This window comes from Alosa alosa, chromosome 13 (assembly GCF_017589495.1).
Source record: "Alosa alosa isolate M-15738 ecotype Scorff River chromosome 13, AALO_Geno_1.1, whole genome shotgun sequence".
Taxonomy (NCBI): Eukaryota; Metazoa; Chordata; class Actinopteri; order Clupeiformes; family Clupeidae; genus Alosa; species Alosa alosa.
The window spans coordinates 21592519-21613488 of NC_063201.1; the positions used below are offsets into that span (position 1 = coordinate 21592519).

At 44.1% G+C, this 20970-nt stretch overlaps 1 protein-coding gene across 1 annotated transcript; it reads left to right on the forward strand.

The window, feature by feature from the left end:
- Window positions 1-626: 626 nt before the first annotated feature.
- On the forward strand, window positions 627-20550 carry sim1a (SIM bHLH transcription factor 1a). The gene is made up of 13 exons (XM_048260032.1): window positions 627-832; window positions 1120-1370; window positions 1502-1740; window positions 8092-8174; window positions 8929-9018; window positions 9181-9289; window positions 9378-9463; window positions 9892-10091; window positions 10849-10955; window positions 11634-11781; window positions 16862-17027; window positions 17628-18051; window positions 18270-20550. Exons 3-13 carry the CDS (start codon window positions 1566-1568, stop codon window positions 19058-19060), a joined length of 2379 nt encoding a protein of 792 aa, XP_048115989.1. The 5' UTR covers window positions 627-832; window positions 1120-1370; window positions 1502-1565; the 3' UTR covers window positions 19061-20550.
- The last annotated feature ends 420 nt before the right edge of the window (window positions 20551-20970 follow it).

Below are 20970 nucleotides of genomic sequence, written 5' to 3' on the forward strand. Positions count from 1 at the left end.
GTGCGTTTAATCGCTTTTATTACCGAGTCACACATTCACAACCATAGGTTTTGGTATTCTTAAGATTTCTAGATTGCGTTTCAATTCCATGAAAAGACTTGTGTGTTTTGTTCATTACCATAAAGTGTTCGATTATTTCCTTAACACCATACATTTTAAGAGGGAAGCGTGCGCATTTGTCCTAATGTCCTCCAAATAATAAAGCGCGAGACATTAGGTCTATACCACCTGGACGGATTACTTGGAATTTAAATGGCTCTGCTTTTACAAAGAAATGTGACGAATTAATGGAGTTTTGACGAAAGAATGGCAGAACCCTGCTTTTCGTAAGTATGGGTAGGTATGTGTTTAACAGTCTACCCTCAAATCTATGTTCGTGTGAAACGTCAAAAGGTGTGAATATAATTTGTTCTGTGTGAGAGGTCAGAGGGTAGCATTTCTAACAAATCCCGGTTTCACTTCAAGCACCAATACGTTTATATTAAGAATGCCCAATAGGGAAATTGACTTTAGCGCTGTCGGCCCAATAAGAGGCAGGGTGATTGGGAGACGAACAGGGGGTGGGGTGATCTCGGGTTGAAGCAGAGACTACGGGAACGAGAGTTTGGAGTAGTGGATGTGAAGAAAGTATCTCAGACACGCTTGCATCTCCTTAAGCAAAACCAGTGGAAGTTATATAATCAGCTGTAGGCTATGTCAACTTACTGAGGAATATATACGCTATCGTGAGTGGACTGCAAAATATATACTGCACAACACTGCATGGATCTGGATATTATTAGTCTGGGCGCATAGCCGCGAAAGCAATGGAAGTTTATGCCAGAAATTGGAGGTGAGGTGCGAGATAAACGTGTGTTTTGTCAAATGTTCAAACGCATGCTTTGTGTCTTAGTGCCGTCAATGTCCTACTGTTAAATTCCGGATCGATCACATGTTTACGCTTCTGTTAACCACTGTCGCGACAACGCTGATAATATTGTGTCTGTGTCAACAAAGTTCTCACGAGCCGGTGTGTAAAGCTGTTACTTTTCCAGGTTTTACGTTCACATTGCATTGTTCGTTATCTTTGTTATTACCCTCGGATAATACACTGTATGTGTTGCATTTGTTTTTCTAAAGGGACCTGTTATGGACAGGGACAATGTGAAGCACTCCCCCGCCATACAACACCAAGAAACGCTGGGCCCAGGCGGATGTATCGCCAAGTAAATCTGGATTTACACGTCTAGTCTCGCTCAGTTTAAGGATATGAAGTTCGCTGGCGCCGTGCAGTGTCACTGAAGAATCGGCGGGCTGGTTTAGTGGTGTTGCGCTTGGCTTGCCCAACACTCTTGCGGTCTGAACTCAACTGGGAGCGGGGAGCGTTGCAGGTGAATGTCCTAGGCTACATGCATTCTTCAAGGGGAGCCTCCTGCGCCTTACTTACAAATCCTCCCAATGTGTCTAACATGAGCTAAAAGCTTACGCCAGCCTTTCAATAGACTTTTTTTCTTCTTTGGAGGCGAGAAGACATCTTGCAAATCAGGAGAAAGTGTGTCTCTTGGTGAAATATAGAGACCTAAACGATGAAAGAAAAATCCAAGAATGCCGCCCGGACGCGACGGGAAAAGGAAAATAGTGAATTCTATGAGCTGGCTAAACTGTTGCCATTGCCTTCTGCTATCACGTCTCAGCTCGATAAAGCTTCCATCATACGACTCACAACAAGCTACTTGAAAATGAGAATTGTTTTCCCAGAAGGTATGTATGAAGACATTGCACGATAATATTACTACCAAAAAATATTATAGACCAAATCATTATTGTGCTGACAGCAATTTTCTGTTTGTTGGGAGGCCTAGAATTAAAATGAATCAAAATGGATATTTCAGAATGCACTAGCAACAACAATCAACAGACTAGTATCAAATTAAATAGCTCTATTATTAATATCAATAATGCAGTGTTACAATAACTTTTAACATTACCGATAATAATTAAATTTAATTAAAAAACTAACAATTAAAATTGTTATTTAAATAATAGGTATTATTATTGTTATTTTCATTATCATTGTTGTTGTTCTTATTATTTTAACATTATAGACTAACTTTGACTTAGCCAGGTATTTATATATATATATTATTTTATTTATAAAGGCCTACATTATATCTGTTTTTCTGTACGGTCTATAGTTTCACTGCCCTTATCACAGACTAATAAGACAAATATTGTAATAATTCCATCAATGATAACTTTGAGTAGGCTAACATTGTACATTTGTACATGTACATATATTTCTTGCATGTACAGATCTTTAAAATGATAAGTGTTAAGTGATCATGTAGGACATTAGGCCTAACTTCCACACAGAGAAATATTTGGATATTTGTTAACGCATTGTATCAGATCTCGATCATTTGATGGTTGCCTAATAATATCTTATTTTTTCTTCACATTATATAGATTAAATATTGTAGGGATATGGTTGACTATTATGTGCTTTCATGCATTGGATATGTGGCCCAAAGTGGTCGCATGCGCCAACACGTGTGTATTTATATATGTATATACATGTAGTCCCTTTCAGAGTCAGGCGACCGTGGTGCTCCTGTAAGACGATTAGCCATCATTTACCACCTTCTCCCTCGGTCTCAACGGGCTCCTTTTCTGCGTGACTGCAGCCGAGCCTCGCCAATTAGCACTGCCCGCGTGGCCCGCCGTCTGATCTCACCGAACATATGGAGATTCTTGTTTGACTGAAGCATCTTGATAGAACCACAACTGATTTTTTTCTTCCTCGTCCTATTAAAACCAAAGCACTTAAGATGGGCCGAACAAAGAAAACAGATAGAAAGGGACGGGGATTGGAACCCATGAATGGAGAGAAAGGGGGCAAAGAAAGCATGCGGGGTGAAACCAATCCGCTGGATACCCCTCTAGTCGCGCGATTCATCGTGATTGACAGGTAGCCTGCCCTCGTTTCGATTTGTGCTCTGTCCAGTAAAGTCCCAAACGGTGTTAATATGCGAGCTGAAAAGATACCAGGGAAGTTACATTTTTACCACAAAAAAAACGAGACGTTTCAAGGATGAGTTGGCAATTAGGCTGTTTTTTTTATTTTGGTAAACTGTAATTTAAAGTATTGTGGTTATGGGATTGTTTTTACATTCCACTGTGCATTTTACCACTATTTAACGTCGCAACTTGAAACCATGGCATATCGTATCAACCCATGCAGTAACAAACTGACTGCTTAAAAAATTAGGAAATGTTTTTTAGCAGTCCACCTATTAAACATCATTATTCTGTCTCTGCAAGTCTGGCGGTGTTTAATTGTTTTAGCTCATGTAGGCTGTATGTTTGTTTGCTATTAAGGAACCTCTTCATATTTTTCAGGCACCATCTGTTGCCTTCCAGCAGCGTTCTATACCCATTCGCACACTCTCATCATGAGAAAACACTTTCAGTTGTAGCCTAACCTATGTGAGATGTGGTTCTAGCGCATTTTCAATGCGGTGTCCTTCCTTTCGTTTGGACGGTGTAGAACAACTCTCAAGGAACGAGTGTTGATCGCATGCACATAGTTCTAGGTTGGTATCATAGTTTCAGAAGAAGTGTACTTGCAAGTAGCCTACCAAAAAGGCTGCCATAAGGCTATTGCCATAACATGCTATATTCTTAAATGTGTACATTCGAGAATCAGTGAAAGTTAAATGAACAGACGTGTTTTGGTATTGAGCGAGTCTGTGTGTGTGTGTGTCACTCTGCTGCAGTGTACACAGAGCAGGCCTGGGAGTGTTATGGTAGCAGCCTCCGCGTAACAGCTCTGTTGACTGTCCAGATGACATCGTTTTGTGGTGCAACCCTTCGGGCTCTCCACGTTAGTTGTAGTTGTCCTTCTTCTGCACGCTTTTGCCCTCTTCACATACTGATCGAACTCCAGTTGTGTACGTAAAATGACCAATACGGGTCTTTGCGTAGGCTATTGCAGGTGATTGTTGATCGTGGCAGCATTTCTGTGTCATAGCAGAGAGGATACGTAAGCGCTGGTGAACAGCAGTCAGCTATATTTACCATTATGTATTGGGGGCTACTATAAAAGAGGCGGCCTATAGGCCCCAAACACTGTGTTGGTAAAACTTCTGTAATGTTAGCCATTCCTCCGTGCTGTGGAATTTCACTTTTGCGATCACAATTTTGGAGTGAACAGAGTATATTTTAGTGCCCTTCAAGTTAACCCTCTTGTTCAGCCAACGATTACAAATTTGCCTGGTTAGGAATTAAACCACTCTTTAAAAAGCTGCAAAATAAATTATGTAGAACAACTCTCAAGGAACGAGTGTTGATCGCATGCACATAGTTCTAGGTTGGTATCATAGTTTCAGAAGAAGTGTACTTGCAAGTAGCCTACCAAAAAGGCTGCCATAAGGCTATTGCCATAACATGCTATATTCTTAAATGTGTACATTCGAGAATCAGTGAAAGTTAAATGAACAGACGTGTTTTGGTATTGAGCGAGTCTGTGTGTGTGTGTGTCACTCTGCTGCAGTGTACACAGAGCAGGCCTGGGAGTGTTATGGTAGCAGCCTCCGCGTAACAGCTCTGTTGACTGTCCAGATGACATCGTTTTGTGGTGCAACCCTTCGGGCTCTCCACGTTAGTTGTAGTTGTCCTTCTTCTGCACGCTTTTGCCCTCTTCACATACTGATCGAACTCCAGTTGTGTACGTAAAATGACCAATACGGGTCTTTGCGTAGGCTATTGCAGGTGATTGTTGATCGTGGCAGCATTTCTGTGTCATAGCAGAGAGGATACGTAAGCGCTGGTGAACAGCAGTCAGCTATATTTACCATTATGTATTGGGGGCTACTATAAAAGAGGCGGCCTATAGGCCCCAAACACTGTGTTGGTAAAACTTCTGTAATGTTAGCCATTCCTCCGTGCTGTGGAATTTCACTTTTGCGATCACAATTTTGGAGTGAACAGAGTATATTTTAGTGCCCTTCAAGTTAACCCTCTTGTTCAGCCAACGATTACAAATTTGCCTGGTTAGGAATTAAACCACTCTTTAAAAGCTGCAAAATAAATTATGTAGAACAACTCTCAAGGAACGAGTGTTGATCGCATGCACATAGTTCTAGGTTGGTATCATAGTTTCAGAAGAAGTGTACTTGCAAGTAGCCTACCAAAAGGCTGCCATAAGGCTATTGCCATAACATGCTATATTCTTAAATGTGTACATTCGAGAATCAGTGAAAGTTAAATGAACAGACGTGTTTTGGTATTGAGCGAGTCTGTGTGTGTGTGTGTCACTCTGCTGCAGTGTACACAGAGCAGGCCTGGGAGTGTTATGGTAGCAGCCTCCGCGTAACAGCTCTGTTGACTGTCCAGATGACATCGTTTTGTGGTGCAACCCTTCGGGCTCTCCACGTTAGTTGTAGTTGTCCTTCTTCTGCACGCTTTTGCCCTCTTCACATACTGATCGAACTCCAGTTGTGTACGTAAAATGACCAATACGGGTCTTTGCGTAGGCTATTGCAGGTGATTGTTGATCGTGGCAGCATTTCTGTGTCATAGCAGAGAGGATACGTAAGCGCTGGTGAACAGCAGTCAGCTATATTTACCATTATGTATTGGGGGCTACTATAAAAGAGGCGGCCTATAGGCCCCAAACACTGTGTTGGTAAAACTTCTGTAATGTTAGCCATTCCTCCGTGCTGTGGAATTTCACTTTTGCGATCACAATTTTGGAGTGAACAGAGTATATTTTAGTGCCCTTCAAGTTAACCCTCTTGTTCAGCCAACGATTACAAATTTGCCTGGTTAGGAATTAAACCACTCTTTAAAAAGCTGCAAAATAAATTATGTCACGTCTATAGTAATCATCCAATTAAACCCAGCAATCAAAGGTGCCCTTTTAGGACTCTTTGAATGGGAGAGGATGGCACATGCATATGTTTACCACCGCCGCACATGACCATATCATACAGGGAATTGTAAGGACAAATATTTCGCGCGTAAGCAGCATCTGGTAAAATAAAACGATGAATAATTGAAGGTGCAATCTCTCACGGGTGGAGACCTGAAGGCGGTTCGGGTGAGTGTCTCTGTATTGTGATGTGGGGACTATCAGTGGAGTATTTTACGAGCTACAGCATAGCGAACCATGTGCTTTCCTCGTTAAATCATCCCTACTGCATGAAGAGCTGTCTGCACAAAGGGACGAGGGCTAAATCGAGCGTCTATCCTCATTGCGCATCTGAAGACCATGAGCGACCGGGCCTAGTGCGAGGAGAATGTACTGGGTAATTGACAGTAAAAGTTTATTTGAAAAATCGTAGAAGGTGAGGATGTTTTACGGCCCGGTTTATTTGAGACATCCTTTGTGGACATTCACCTCTGTCCCGTTAACCTTAGCCTAAAGTTTAAGTCTACTTAAATTACCGACCACCGAAAGAATGTGAAGAGGCAAAGAGGAAGACTTTGTGGTGTTCTTCTAACCCTGGTTTCCCTGGTACATTTAGACAACAGAACATGGTTCAGAATCTGTACATGTTATTAAAATATATCCATAATGGCAAGTCCTTATAGAGATCACCAGTGTCAATGGAAATTGAGTGCTGGTGTATAACCAATGAGAAACACATGCAGGCTACATACCATAACAGGTTCTATACTCAGCCACATGAACCTTTAGTTTTTATTTTATTTTATATCTTTTTATTTTTTGAATGAATTAATGAATATAAAAAATAAATTAAACAAAGACGGAATGTACATCTTTCTTTGCATTGAAGTGTACAGTTGCGTGAGTGTGACTGTAATTAAAGCTATTTCCACACTTTTTTGTAGAGTTGGAACGCCTCCAAAAGGATTTATGCCATTTTCTTTCCTGTGTAAGCAATTGAAAGTATTTTAGCTGGAGTGACTCCTTTGTCCCTAGAAGCAACCTCTTATTGTCTGAAAGGCACTTTGCGAATGAGACCTACGCATGCTTTAGCAGGCTCGAGGAGCTTTGCATTGAGAAATTGTAAAGCGCTCTCTTGCACAAACTAATTTTGTGATCGGAGCGTACTGAATTCGGGTCGCATTATTCCTCTGCGGTAGGTCAAGTGCAAAAACCTGGCCCTCAAGTCAAGCTCCCACACCGCTTAGAAAACGGAACACACGTCCCTGTCCGACCTGCCCGCGGCTCTACCTACATCTCGACTGGTAATTAGCCAGTGAGCCAGTACAGCAAGAGGGCCAAATCAGCGTATTTTCGTGCTACCTAACGCATCCCAGGCACAGTCTTTTTTGTTTTCACTAGACGTCAAAAACTCATGGACGTTTGGCATGCACTATTGCACCCACGTCTATACATTTATAAATACAGAGTTATAAATATATTTGATTTGTTGCATTAGTGTAGAAATTCACTGAATTGTAAGAAACTGTGCCCGTCTGCCTCTGTCACTCATTTTTGTCGAGTGCCTTTTCTATGTCATTGGAGGAGCTAAAAAAATCGAAAGATGGCTCATACCCCACTGTTTTCTCTCAGATGCAGTTGTGCATGTGTTGGGGAGAAACAATGGGCACGCATGGTATTTGAGTTGTGGTTAAGGAGTAATTTCATTGTTTCTGTTGTGTAAACGTGAAGTGCATATTTGGTTAATATTAAAATGGGAATCGGGGGCTTTGCTGTGATCTTTGCTCGCTGCGTGTTTGTTTTCGAACGATTTGCATTTCAATTGGGATTGCGCAGGGGCTTACTGGGGACAGCAACTCCTGTTTGCCGTATCGAGTTTTGTTGGTTCCTTCGGGTGGGCTATATGCACAGGCGATTTACATTTCTCCAATCATGTTTACAGTCAATTTAGTGTGAAAATATTTTTCCTGCTCTAAGAAAACCGACGTGTGTCCAATGAATCAATATTCACCACAAGCTGCATAATAACAACATATGGATAATGACAATAGATGACCAATAATAATAATAATCATAATAATAATAATATAGTTGAACACGAGAAGACCTAATGTTTTTCATTATTTTAAGATTTCTGTAGCGACAGCTTTGAAGGCTGTTGAAATAGGCTATAGAAATAAAATGATGTATGTCTCCCACAGGCCTTGGGGAATCATGGGGTCATGTCAGCCGTGCCAGTTCTTTGGATAATGTTGGACGAGAACTGGGATCGCATCTACTTCAGGTAGTGCTATTGCCGTTTTAAAACATATTTTTAGACTCGGTGATGAATAATTTATGCGATTTATGTGTGTAGCCTGTGTGCGTGTGTGTGCGCACGCACGTCTATGTGTGTGTATAGCTTATGTAGGCTATGAAAAGATATGGGTGTCATCACGTTGAAAAGCATAATTATATGGGTTTATTATTGTTATAGATAGTCTATAGTGAATGAATAGGATATAAGATACTTTCCCTGCTTATGCAACCATCGCAAATGGCTACAACCCTGTTTAATGTTTTGTTGGTTTGATAATAATTAACAGAATTGTTTGACAGTAATTTCGATTTTTTTTATATATATTTTTTTTTATATTGCGATTCTGTTTGCTAACTCAGTAGAATTATGTCATGGACTTTCCCCAGTTTTCAGTGACACAGTTTAATCTTAGTTCTGATAGTTCATCAGAAACATATGATATCTGAATGTAGGCCTATGCGTTCAATATTTTATTTAATATTTTCATATTATACTTACATTATTATATATAGAAAATAATTTGCATTTCTAAAAAGCTAAATATTGGATTGTGTAGGGCCGTTTGAAATGTAATTAATCTTGTGGCCAAATGCAAACGTTTATGAAATGTGGCTGTTTTACCTTGAACATGTTGGAATTAGACTGTACACTACGAACACTATTTTCGAAATGAGTAGCCTATAATCTCCACAGATGTTAATTTCGTATCCCTGTAACCTGTCCTCTCTTTTTGCCCCAGACGCTGGATGGGTTCATTTTTGTGGTGGCCCCTGACGGGAAAATTATGTACATTTCCGAGACCGCATCGGTCCATCTCGGCCTGTCACAGGTAAAGTGTGCTGGTCTCTGCGATGCTGTGATTTACTTGATATAGGCCTATAGGGCCGTATATAAAGTAGCCTTCGCCATTATTGTCTCAAGTCTTTAGGCATCTGTAGGCTAGTCCACTGTTTGTGTCCATGGCGGGGATGACAAATATTCATTTTAACAGGTAGAGCTGACGGGTAATAGCATTTACGAATATATACACCCCGCGGACCATGACGAAATGACCGCGGTGCTGACGGCCCACCAGCCGTACCATTCGCACTTTGTTCAAGGTAGGACCCGGAATGTGTAACGTTGTTGTTTAATGGCGGGCTAAATGTCACATTTGTTTATTATTGTATCTCTTTCTTTTTGTCTTAGAATACGAGATCGAACGTTCTTTCTTTCTGAGAATGAAGTGCGTCCTGGCTAAGCGAAATGCTGGCTTGACCTGCGGCGGGTACAAGGTATTTTTTTTAATCATGTTTTCAGTAGATGCATTCAGCCAGGGATATCTGGTCATTTGGGACAGCAAGAAAACAGCATTTAATTTCTGCCCTGAAAAGTGTGGTCTGGTGTAAATCGATGTTGTTGCTTCATGCCTTGCCGTGGAAGCATATTTAGACTGTAAGCCATTTTATATCACTGCTTTGAAACTGTTGTTTATTAATTTTCCTCAGCTAGGCTACGCTTAAATAGGGGCTGTATATAGACCTACATGTTTTACAAATGTCTAAAATAGCCTTAATTAAGTTAACTATTATAATACTAGGCTATTTCCTATGTTCTTCGTGTGTGTGTGTGTGTGTGTGTGTGCGTGTGCGTGCGTGTGTGTGCGTACCATGTGTAGGGCCTATGTATGTTTTATCCATTCTAACAGCCCCTCTCCCCGCAGGTGATCCACTGTAGCGGCTACCTGAAGATCAGGCAGTATAGCCTAGACATGTCTCCGTTTGACGGCTGCTACCAAAACGTGGGGCTGGTGGCGGTGGGCCACTCTCTCCCGCCCAGCGCCGTCACTGAGATCAAACTCCATAGCAACATGTTCATGTTCAGGGCCAGCCTTGACATGAAGCTCATCTTCCTGGACTCTAGGTAAAAAAGCTACATTTAGCTTACATTCGTTTTATCCAGAGCAAGTGACAATTACAGTGCAGAAATATATTATTGCATGTGAGTTACCTGCACCTGTATCGGTGTCAAATAGTCTGATCTTGGTATTGTTAGCACTCTGCTAACAGTTGTAGGCTACCAGTCGACATTAAGTTGACCATGCTGACAGACCAGAACAGAACGTAGGCTACACATTATTTAGCGTACAGTGCGCGTTCGCGTGGTGCAAAGTTGTGCGCGCAGGGACTTCACTCGGACAAATGAGCTACTAGTTGAATTTGTGAAGGGACAGGTCATCCGTTGTTATAACACCCTACGTGCTCCATGTCTTTGCTGTCCGCTGAAAGAGTGAGAGAGGAAGAGATTGGGGAGAGTGAAGAATGTTTGTTTGTCTTTTACATCCTAGTCTTCCTCCTTGACACAGTGTCATTAAGTGCATAGCAAATGTGTAAACCCGCGGAGACTAGGGTGTCACTGTTTAGCATCTAACATGTCAATAATTCATCAGGAGAAGAATGGGATAGACCCACAGGGCAAACTCAGCTTATTTATAAGGTTGTTATGAAAGAAAATATTTGGAATTGGAATATGCTTGACCTAGGTGTGTGTGATTCCTATGCTGCAAAATACATTTTAGACGTGTTTATGTAGGCCTAAATCAATATATGTTTATATGTGTACTTTTTCTCTTTTTCTATTTGTGTGTTTGTGTGTGTGTGTGTGTGTATGTGTGTATTAGGGTGGCAGAGCTGACGGGCTATGAGCCTCAGGACCTCATAGAGAAGACGTTATATCACCACGTCCACGGATGTGATATCTTTCACCTTCGGTGCGCTCACCACTTATGTGAGTCAAGTATGTTTGTCCCTCTCAGTGGACATCACCTCAAATGCCTCAAGCAGAAATATCGCCCCCCCCCCAATCAAAACAATCACCCAATGATATCAGTCTTTGTCTCATTAAAGTAGGATTGTAAGCTTATACAAAAAGCAGATGCCACTGAACCTCTGTGGGATGTTTTTCATAACCAAAATGAAAAGTCAAAAGAGTCTAGTTAGATTACAAAGCCTTGTGTCATGTGAAATCCTAGGTTTTCATCATTTTCAGTGGAACTCTTATAGAGTTGAGAGTTGTTCGCCATTGTGTGCTTGTTGGCATCGTGTCTGTCTGGCATAAGTCCTGTGACATGTTTGCCTGACGGGCGAGGGTTATTGTTGTTATTCCGTGAAGGCTAATGTGTGTGCAACCCATGTGACACAAACAAAGAAATCAGTCACATTTCTGCATAGTTATGTACTGTAAGGTGTGGTGTGCTTGGTCAGCAAAACAAACAGGCAAACAGAGCCATCGATCAACTGATATCTTAGTCTTCCCAGTCAGGTAACTCCTTAATTACGATCTCAGTCAAGTAACTCCTTAATTGTCTGTAATAATGTAATGTAATGCACTGAGTTGTCGTCCTCTGCCTCCATGTGTCTCATCTGTGTTTGGTGCTGGCTGATTGTGTCCTCGTCTGTCCTGCAGTGCTGGTGAAAGGTCAGGTGACCACCAAGTACTATCGCTTCCTGGCCAAGCAGGGCGGTTGGGTGTGGGTCCAGAGCTACGCCACCATCGTGCACAACAGCCGATCCTCGCGTCCACATTGCATCGTCAGCGTCAACTACGTGCTTACGTAAGTACTGCTCACAACTCTTTCTCTCTCTCTCTCTCTCTCTCTCTGTGATTCACTGTGCTTTTCATCCAATCAGCAGAGCCTTCACTATCTCTCAGGGCACCCTGTACTTGACCTCTGCATCAGGATAATGACAGTAACCATTGAAAGTAATTGTGGTGAATAATTACTTAATATTAATCTTAGACTGGCAAACTTCAGGAAAACTCAGGAATCAGGTTTATTCTGTTACAAGCAGAGAGGGTACAAAAAATGGTCTAAGGTCTATGTAGGCCATGGCTCAGAGGCCATGGTCTCTGTTGGATCAACCTCTCTCTCTCTTCTTCAGTTCTCCATCTAGTTCTCGTTCTTCTTCTAACTAACAATGCAAGTTAGTAACTTTTGTATGGGTTAAACAAAGAAAGAAGTTTGGCGGCAAAACAACCCCACGTGGTTGGTTCTCCAGATGACATCAGACACACTTACTCACACCTACTTCACACCTACCCATTCTTATCTGATCAGCATGAGGAGAGATATCCTATACATCAGAAATATCACTTATAGAACGTTCCAAACATTCTTACAATTAAATCATTACAATCCTTGTACTGAGACTATTACAATGATACTAAACATGAATATATTTACATTTCATGACACATGGATACATTATAGCAAGGTAACATCCTTTGTCTTGTGGATCTGATAGCCCTTGGAACCAGTACATTAGCATTTCATTGGGGGAGGGGAGGGTGTCGTTGTTTAATGCCAAGAGGGGCCACATGGCTAACCAAAACTAGTCTTGAAACCCTAAAAATATTGCTATCACCATGTCCTGAATATGCTTTGGAGGTCATTAAATTGTGCTGCTTGTGCAGGTCTGGAAAGTTTGGAATTATGAAATACGTTTTTTTTGGAAAGTTTTGCTCATAGTAATACATTTCATCACAAAGAAAGCTGATGAAAGATGAAAAATACAAAAGGTAAAAAATCCCTAAGGAAAAAAATTCCCAAAGTACAAAAAAGTAGTGTCTTTGAAGAACAAATAATCAGTGTGGTAAAAAGTCTAAAAAAAGTTTGTATTTTTTCTTTTGAAGAAAGGCAAGCCCCTTGTTGAGGGTTTGACATAACCATGTCTTAAACATGCCATGTGAGTTAATGTCCATGATAAGCTTGAAATAACCATGTCATGTACACATGTAATGGGAGATGTCACTCATCATAACTCATTGTGGAAGTTACTGCAGTGTCCAATTATATTACAATGTCGTACTACAATTAGCAATAATTCTCATAATATTACACGCTGTCACAGACTTTGTTATAAGTCCTGTAGTGACAATGTCAATGTTTTGAATTAAGCTGTTATGGAAAGAGAGATAGTAAAGGCTTTAAGATGTGGATATGATGGTCTCTTAAGCGAAGAGCCTCCCTCTCATTCCCTCGAACATGCAGCACTCTTAGCTGCGTGGTGGTTCCTCTTTATTTCCCTGTTTGATTGGTTGGATCTGATTGCCTTTCTCTTTATTCACGGTCTCCTCTCTTTCCTGGTTACTCCTCCCTTTCTCCCTTCCTCTCCCTCTCCATCTCTCCTTCTCTCCTTCTCTTTCTCTCTGTCTCTTCATCCCGTGCTCGCATGTTAACTTCCACCTCATCCTAGTCGGTGTAGAAGGGACTCTCTTCAGTGAGACTTAGCTTTAACCTGTGGTATCGTAGCATGGAGCGCGGAGTCTTTTACCTTGGTTGATGAGCTCGGTAGAGAGAGACTCCCTATTTTGGGGGGTAAGTGTGCACATCCACCACATCTGTGTTCGGCTGGTCGCGTCTGGGCTGATTGGCTGCTCTTGGATCGCAGGCTCAGGAGGAGCTCCCTGGCGTGTTTGGCGTCTCCTCTCCAGGCAAAGATAATGAGCGCCGATGTAGAGGGCTCCGCCAAGCCACTAAATAAAGCAATTACAGAGAGGTTAATTAGAAAAATGTCAAGTATTTTGTCATGTATCGTGGTGTGATTTGGACAGAGACACAACCAAAGACTGCTTGTCAAGGACCTGCCTCAGCACTGTCACAAAGATATCTCATTTTTTATATTGTTATACATTGAGATTTTGTCCAATTAATTTTTCTTATTTGCTATTTATGCTGGCTCTGGTGTGTTGATGGTAATGAGAGAGCAGTGTGATGGCATTTAGGATGCTTGTTTCACTCCTGGTTTTGAAGAGACCAATTTACTCAGAGGGATCTGGTTACTCTGTGGGAAACTGTAGTTGAGTGATAGGCAAGGTCAATCAGTTGAGTGATAGGACCATGGTCAATCATGTGTGTGTGTCCACAAAACTTGAAGTTTGATTTGCTTATTTGTGTATCCTTCTGACCCCGTACAATCGCACAAATAAGTAGCCGTTAAGTGCACACAGAGTGTGAAACGTTTTTATCATATTAGTAAAAATATGTTTGTAATACTCTGACACTCAAGTAGTTTCAGTAACCCCCCTACAGTGCAATTGAACTGTATGGTGCGTCGGGGCATCAGAGCGTGTGGTGCTCATCTGACCCGAGCGCGGCCTGCTTGTGTTATCTCCAGGTGCTTATTACTGCTGTGTTTGCCTGCGTCTGGGACAGGGTCACCACACGGTTACATGTGTGTTCCCTCGGTTCATGTACAGGTGAAATAATGTAATCGTGTGTGTGTGTAGTGTGTATGTTTGTGTAGTGTGTGTGTGTGTGTGTGTGTGTGTGTAATGAAAGTCACTGCTGCATGGCAGTGTTTGTTTTGTGTCTGCTGCTACCTGGCTGAATGAGTTATATCAGGCTAGGAGTGGCCAGCATGGGAACCCAGCCTCTAATACACACACACACACACACACACAGACGCACACACAATCACACAGTAGCATGTAAACACTCTTTCTCCCTATAACAACACTATTAAAACATGTAATGATGTGGCATGGAATCTGTATTGGTGAGAGAGCGGCCTGCAGCAAAATGTGACTGCAGGCTCTGCTTAGTGTGCTAGGAGCTAGTTGAAGAGGTGTGTGTGTGTGTGTGTGTGTGTGTGTGTGTGTGTGTGTGTTAGCTCCATTCGCATGTAGCCTGCAGCTGCAGTTACCGCAGTTAGAGATGCAAATGAATGAGGTCATAAAATCCCCCATTAAGGGCAAGAGCTCCAGCTTGTGCTCGCAAGGCAGAGAGGCCAGGAGAAGGACAGATGGATCATGCAGATTTACCTCTCCATTCCTCTCTCTCCCTTTTTTCTCTCTCTCCCTCTCTCTTTCTCTCCCTCTCTCTGTTTCTCTCATACCCACACTCCCCCTCACTTCTCTCTCTCACACATATATTCTCTCTGGCGCGCGTGCTTACACACAAACACACAGAATCTTTTCTTTCCTCTCTCTTTTTTTCTCTCTCATGCATGCACCATACTCCCCCTCACGTCTCATAGCCATTTAACATCTCTCTCTCTCTCACACACACACACACACACACACACACACACACACACACACACACACACACGCACACATGCACACACGCACACACAGTTTATCTGCTTGTCTGAAGCTGTGCCCATAAAAGCATGTGTTTATGGGGCTTTAATTAATAGGCTGTACAGATGATGAGTGTTTATTGCCTGGCAGTGTCGGAGGAGGTGTGTGTGTGTGTGTGTGTGTGGGGGTTAAGCAACTGAGCAACTGTGTATGTTTCCACTATAATAGGGAATACACAGTTAAAATTGTGTGCCCGTGCGTGTGTATGTGTGCGTTTACATGCAGGCCATCGCTGACAGTCCTGTGGCGTCTGTTTGGAGCCTCTCTCAGAGTTAGCCTCTGGCATGACCTGTCTCTACGTCCAGCTGCAGACACAGGGCAGCTCTCTGCCCACCCAGAGTGGGGTCTGTCCCCAGGGGGGGAGAGCGTTGGGGGGGAAGCAAAGGTGGGACAGGTAGCCGTGCCCGAGGTTTGACCCCCGGCTGGAGTATCTGTGTTTACTCGTCATGGTGAAAGTCAATGTGCGCCGAGCAGAGAACGAAGTGACCGGGTCTGGCCTCCTCTTATCACTGGCCTTTTATCTGGTAGTGTGTACTGGCCCTCACAGCAGAAAGACTACTCTAGGAGTTTCTCTGTGTGTGTGTTTGTGTGTGTGAACAGGGTCAAATCACTGCCCCCCCACCCTCTCCCTCTCTCTTTCTCTCTCCCTCTCTCTTTCTCTCTCTCTCTCCCTCTATCTCTCTGTAGTGATTTAGATAGTGAATAGTCATGTGATTTGTGCAAATGGTCATGTGATCCATGCCCCATCGTCTAAGTGTCCAGTGCGGACAAGATTCTGAAATCGTAAATGTGACGGCGAGTGTATTTAAAGCGAAACAACGCTTTAAAAGGAAAAGGGAATAGTGTGGATGTAGGCTAAGTGTGTGTTTAAGGGAATGTATTGAGCCCTGCTCCAGGAGGACCTCTCCAGGTCTCTCTCTCTCTCTCTCTCTCTCTCTCCATCTTTCCTGTTCTTCATTCCTTCTGTCTTTTCCATCTTTTATCTATCCAGTCGTCCATCTATCCCAAAGTGGATTCATCGTAGGAAACAAAATCCATAGAGCACTTTACCCAGAAATCAATTCCCATTTCCCAGTTATGTCTCATGTAGGATTTTTCTTGTGGGCTTGATTTAGGAGCGACACAGCTCTTAATCTCACTGTGTATTTGAGCGCTCTGCTTTGCGATCGGCGTGTGTTTGTCGAAGCCTCGTGCCAATCCTCCCGGAGAGGCGGTGCGCCTTCCCCTCACGGTGCCTCCGACACCTTGTTTTACTTCTCTCCCTCGTCCCGATGCACGCTCCCCATCTAACGAGAAACTGGGCCATAATTACCCAACAGATGTCGGAGTACATTCACTACGAGAGAGCTGAAGAGAGGGGGGAATATGGTTTGGAAAAACAACATGTATACACCAGAAGCACACTGGAGACGCACACAGATAAATGTCTATACACTTAAACTCTGTTTGCATTTGTGTGGGTTTAAGTCATGTGAGTATTTGCTCTAATCCTGCCAAGGGGGATTTTCATAGAAGTGTGTGTGTGTGTGTGTGTTTGTGTGTTTCTGCAGGGATAATGAATATAAAGGAATACAGCTGTCGTTAGACCAGGTGACGTTGGCCAAACCAGCTTTCCCCTACACCAACACCCCAAACCCAGCATCCGACAACCGCAGACCCACCAAGACGAGAGCCGCTCGCAACAAAGGCAAGACACGGCTGTCTCCGTACTCACAGGTGAGTGTGTGTGTGTGTGTGTGTGTTTCTGTGTGCATGTTGTCACAGCATACTCATCAGTAGAGAATGGTTAGACGACTGCCAACCATTCCTTTGGAAGCAGCTGGAAGTTGAAAGGCGTGAAACAAGAACAAACATGGAACCCGTTGAGGAGAGGTTTTTCCCCCAATTGCTGCGACTCCTACAGTGGAACCAAACACGGAGCTGTGAAACATTTTGGAAAATGGACAAGTGTGAAACATTCGGGAAAACGGATGAGGCGTTTTATTCTGTGCTCTTTTCCAGCCGTCCACAGGTGTCTCTGGGTCCATTCTGTCAGTCTTAATGATGCCATCTGCACTTCACCACTCTGCAGCTTGACTTGGCTTGACTTATTGTATCCGAGCTTTGTTATTACCGAATGGAAAATCACGGCAACTGTATGCTTTACAGCAAAAACACCTCAAACACTAAAAAAGCATCAGACTAAACAGTGTGGTATTTCTCTGAATATTATACAGTGTACATATGGCCAATTTAGCTGTTTGTTATGCTTCTTATGTGATGTTCATCTCTTATGTGTATGTGATTTTGTGTGTGTGTGTGTGTGTGTGTTTCCAGTACCCTGGCTTCCACACTGAGCGCTCTGAGTCTGACCAGGACAGCCCATGGGGGGGCAGCCCTCACACAGACTCAGCCTCCCCCCAGCTCCTTGAGCCGACCGAGGGACTGGACACATCCTGCGCCTACCGCCAGTTCTCCTCCGGCGCCGACGCGGCCGCCCTGCCCCGTCCACTCTGCTACGGGCTGCCCATCGCTGAGGATCACCATGCCGACGGTCACGGGCACGCTCACCTGGGCTCGTGCGAGCGGGGAGGGCGCTGCGAGGCTGGCCGCTACTTTCTGGGCACCCCAGGGCAGACGGGCAGGGAGGCGTGGTGGGGCGCGGCCAGGTCGGTGCTGCCGCTGGCCAAAGTGTCGCCCGATAACGGTGACGGCTGTGATGTCCTGATGCCCCACATCGCCTCCATACACAGCCTGCACGGTGAGCCACCTACGCAACATACGCACAGTGTGTGTGTGTGTCTGAGTGTGCATATGTGTTTACATATATGTGGTTTAATGAACAGTTAGGTTACCCTATGTTTTTCATTGTACTGTTTCATTCCAACCACTAAGTGTGAAAGTGTGTTTGTTTTCTGTATGTGTGTTTGTGTGTGTGTGTGTGTGTATGGGCTAACTCTCTGCTCTCTGCCCATGCAGGTCGTAGTCAGTGGGAAGAGGACAGTGTGGTCAGCTCACCCGACGGTGGCTCGGCCAGCGACTCAGGCGACCGCTACCGCGGCGACCACCACTTCCGCTCGAGCCCCCAGGAGCCCAGCAAGATGGAGACGCTGATCCGCGCCACGCAGCAGATGATCAAGGAGGAGGAGAGCCGGCTGCAGCTACGCAAGGGGCCCGCAGTGGCCGACCCGCCCACCCTCGGCCACGCCAACGGCCTGCCCAAGTCCCACAGCACCTGCTTCGCCTCCGACCTCTCCACCCAGAGCACGCTGCACTGTCGTGGGCCCGCCGGCCATCAGCCAGCGGTCAGCCCAGCGCCCAGCCCCGTGCCCCTCTCCCGCCTGGGCAGCCCGGGCTCCGAACGGCTGGCCAAGCCCAAAGACTACCTGCAGCAGCAGCAGCAGCAGCAGCAGACTGACCTGTCGCCCCAGCACCACGCCGTGGCGGCACACCCTCACCACCACCACCAGCACCTCCACCACCCGCACCACCCGACCTCCCAGCTGCCCTACCCGAGCTCGTGCGCCGCCTCGCCCACGCCGGCCCTGTACCCGTCGCACCCGCGGCCTGCCTACCTGGACAAGCACGCCGCGTACTCGCTGACGGGCTACGCGCTCGAGCAGCTGTACGAGGCCGACGCACTCCGGGGCTACTGCGGCAGCGGAGGCGGCTCCTCGCCTTATGAGGTGGCGTCGCACCTGCGCATGCCGGGGGCCGAGCAGGCGCCTGGACACAAGGGCACGTCGGTCATCATCACCAACGGGAGCTGACGCCCTGTCTGAAGGGGAGGTGTGGCGGAGGGTCAGCCATCATGGACGAAAAACAACAGCAAGAAAAAAAAACAAGAACTTTGAGGTTATGCCATTAAGTCTCCACAGCAGCCTGTCCAACCTGTTTGTTTGTATTTGTGGTTTTGTTTTGTTTTTCTGTTGATCTTTTTGGAAACTTCACCAAATGCATTGTGGGGAAACTCTAGCGCCCAAATATGTTAGCAACAAGCCTGTCCAGCCGTTTTCTTTTTTTGTTTGTTTGTTTGTCTTTGTTTTCTTTCATTTTATGTGATGATTTGAATACATGAGATAGAATTCACTTGAAATGCACTTTTTAATTGCAGTGACATGGGTATGATTTTATCTCCTGTTCTTTGTTTCTTGTATCACTACAACACTCTCGCTCTGTGTTCAGCTCAAATGACATGGAATCATCTTTAAAGCAACACAATGTAGTTCTTTTACTTTGAAATAATGACTTCAAACTCGTTTTGATGATACGCAGACTTCTGGGCAGAATTGCATCTTCGTCGATGCACCTGGAATGCCTGGTGTTGCACTATTTAGCTTTTCATTAGTTCTCCATGCATTGGGTTCCCCCTTAGAGCTAACTGGGTCCCCAGCACATTGGATATTGGATGAGAAAGGGGAGTTCCTACATTGTCTTACTTTAAAACCAACTCGTAGCTCCCCCACTGCGGGTGTGCAGAGGAATCTCAGCACATCGTGCTGTACACCACACTACCACATTAGCAACAATAGCAGCAGAAAATCCAGCACACATCAGCCGCTTTCCAATAATATGCAATTCTTACAGTCGCATCATCCCCCATGTCATCTCCGCAAGCAGCGTGAGAAGGCCCACTGAGACAGGGCCCTGAGAGAGGCTGGGGATGAAGGCAAAGCCCTGGGAGAGGCTTGGGCTGAAGGCAGGGCCTGGGAGAGGCTTGGGCTGAAGGCAGAGCCTGGGAGAGGCTTGGGCTGAGGGCAGGGCCTGGGGTTGAGGGGGTTGGGGCGTGAGGTCAGAGGGTCAGTCATGGGTGGAACAGGAGAATGGACACTTGTTTATGAAGGGAAGGATGGAGGTTTGGTTAGAGGGTGGATGAGTGGAAGAATGGGTGGATGGATGGATGGGTGGGTGGGAGGATGAGTGGGCGGATGTAGCGTGCATAAATGGAGGTGTGTGCTGCTTTCTGGAATATCGAGGAAGCTCCTACTCAAGAGGAGAAGCTAGCTGACCACCATCATGTGTGTGTGCGTCCTTCCACTCTCCCCACGTAGGTTATTTATACTGATTAGGAGGATTTTCTTGTATAACTTAGTTTTTTGAAAGCAGAATTTCTTCTTTTTTCATTTTTGAATTTATTTATGATGTAAATATGAGTTAAAACATAAAAAAGGAGAAACAATTTGAAAGTTGACAAATGTATTTATTATGTGAATGATACAAATGTTTTCCTTCCGTTTTAAATATAGTTCCAATGAAAGTCTCCGTGTGTTTTTGATTGAAGCAACTATTGTAGGTAATAAACATTATGGTTTAATTTAATTAAACATTTAATTTTTTATCTATCATTGCAATAATTTATTAGCAAAACTGGTCACCCTCGTTTTCACCAGCACACAAAAAACAGGATCCACCTTATTATGCATCTGAAAAAACAGTAGCCTGGTTAAGGTTACAATTGGGAAGCCTATTTTCGTGTGCCTATGATAGCCTAAGCAAAAGCCTAAGTACGGACTGGAACTGAAATAGCCTACAGCGCACAGAAAGTTGCAAAATGCACATTTCAAGTGATGCAGGTTGACTAACCTAGCTACATGTCGAAAAACAGCTTTAATGTAGCCCTAGAAATTACATTTTGAATGTATCTAAGATTTACTTTTATTTTAGAAATAACTAAAACGAA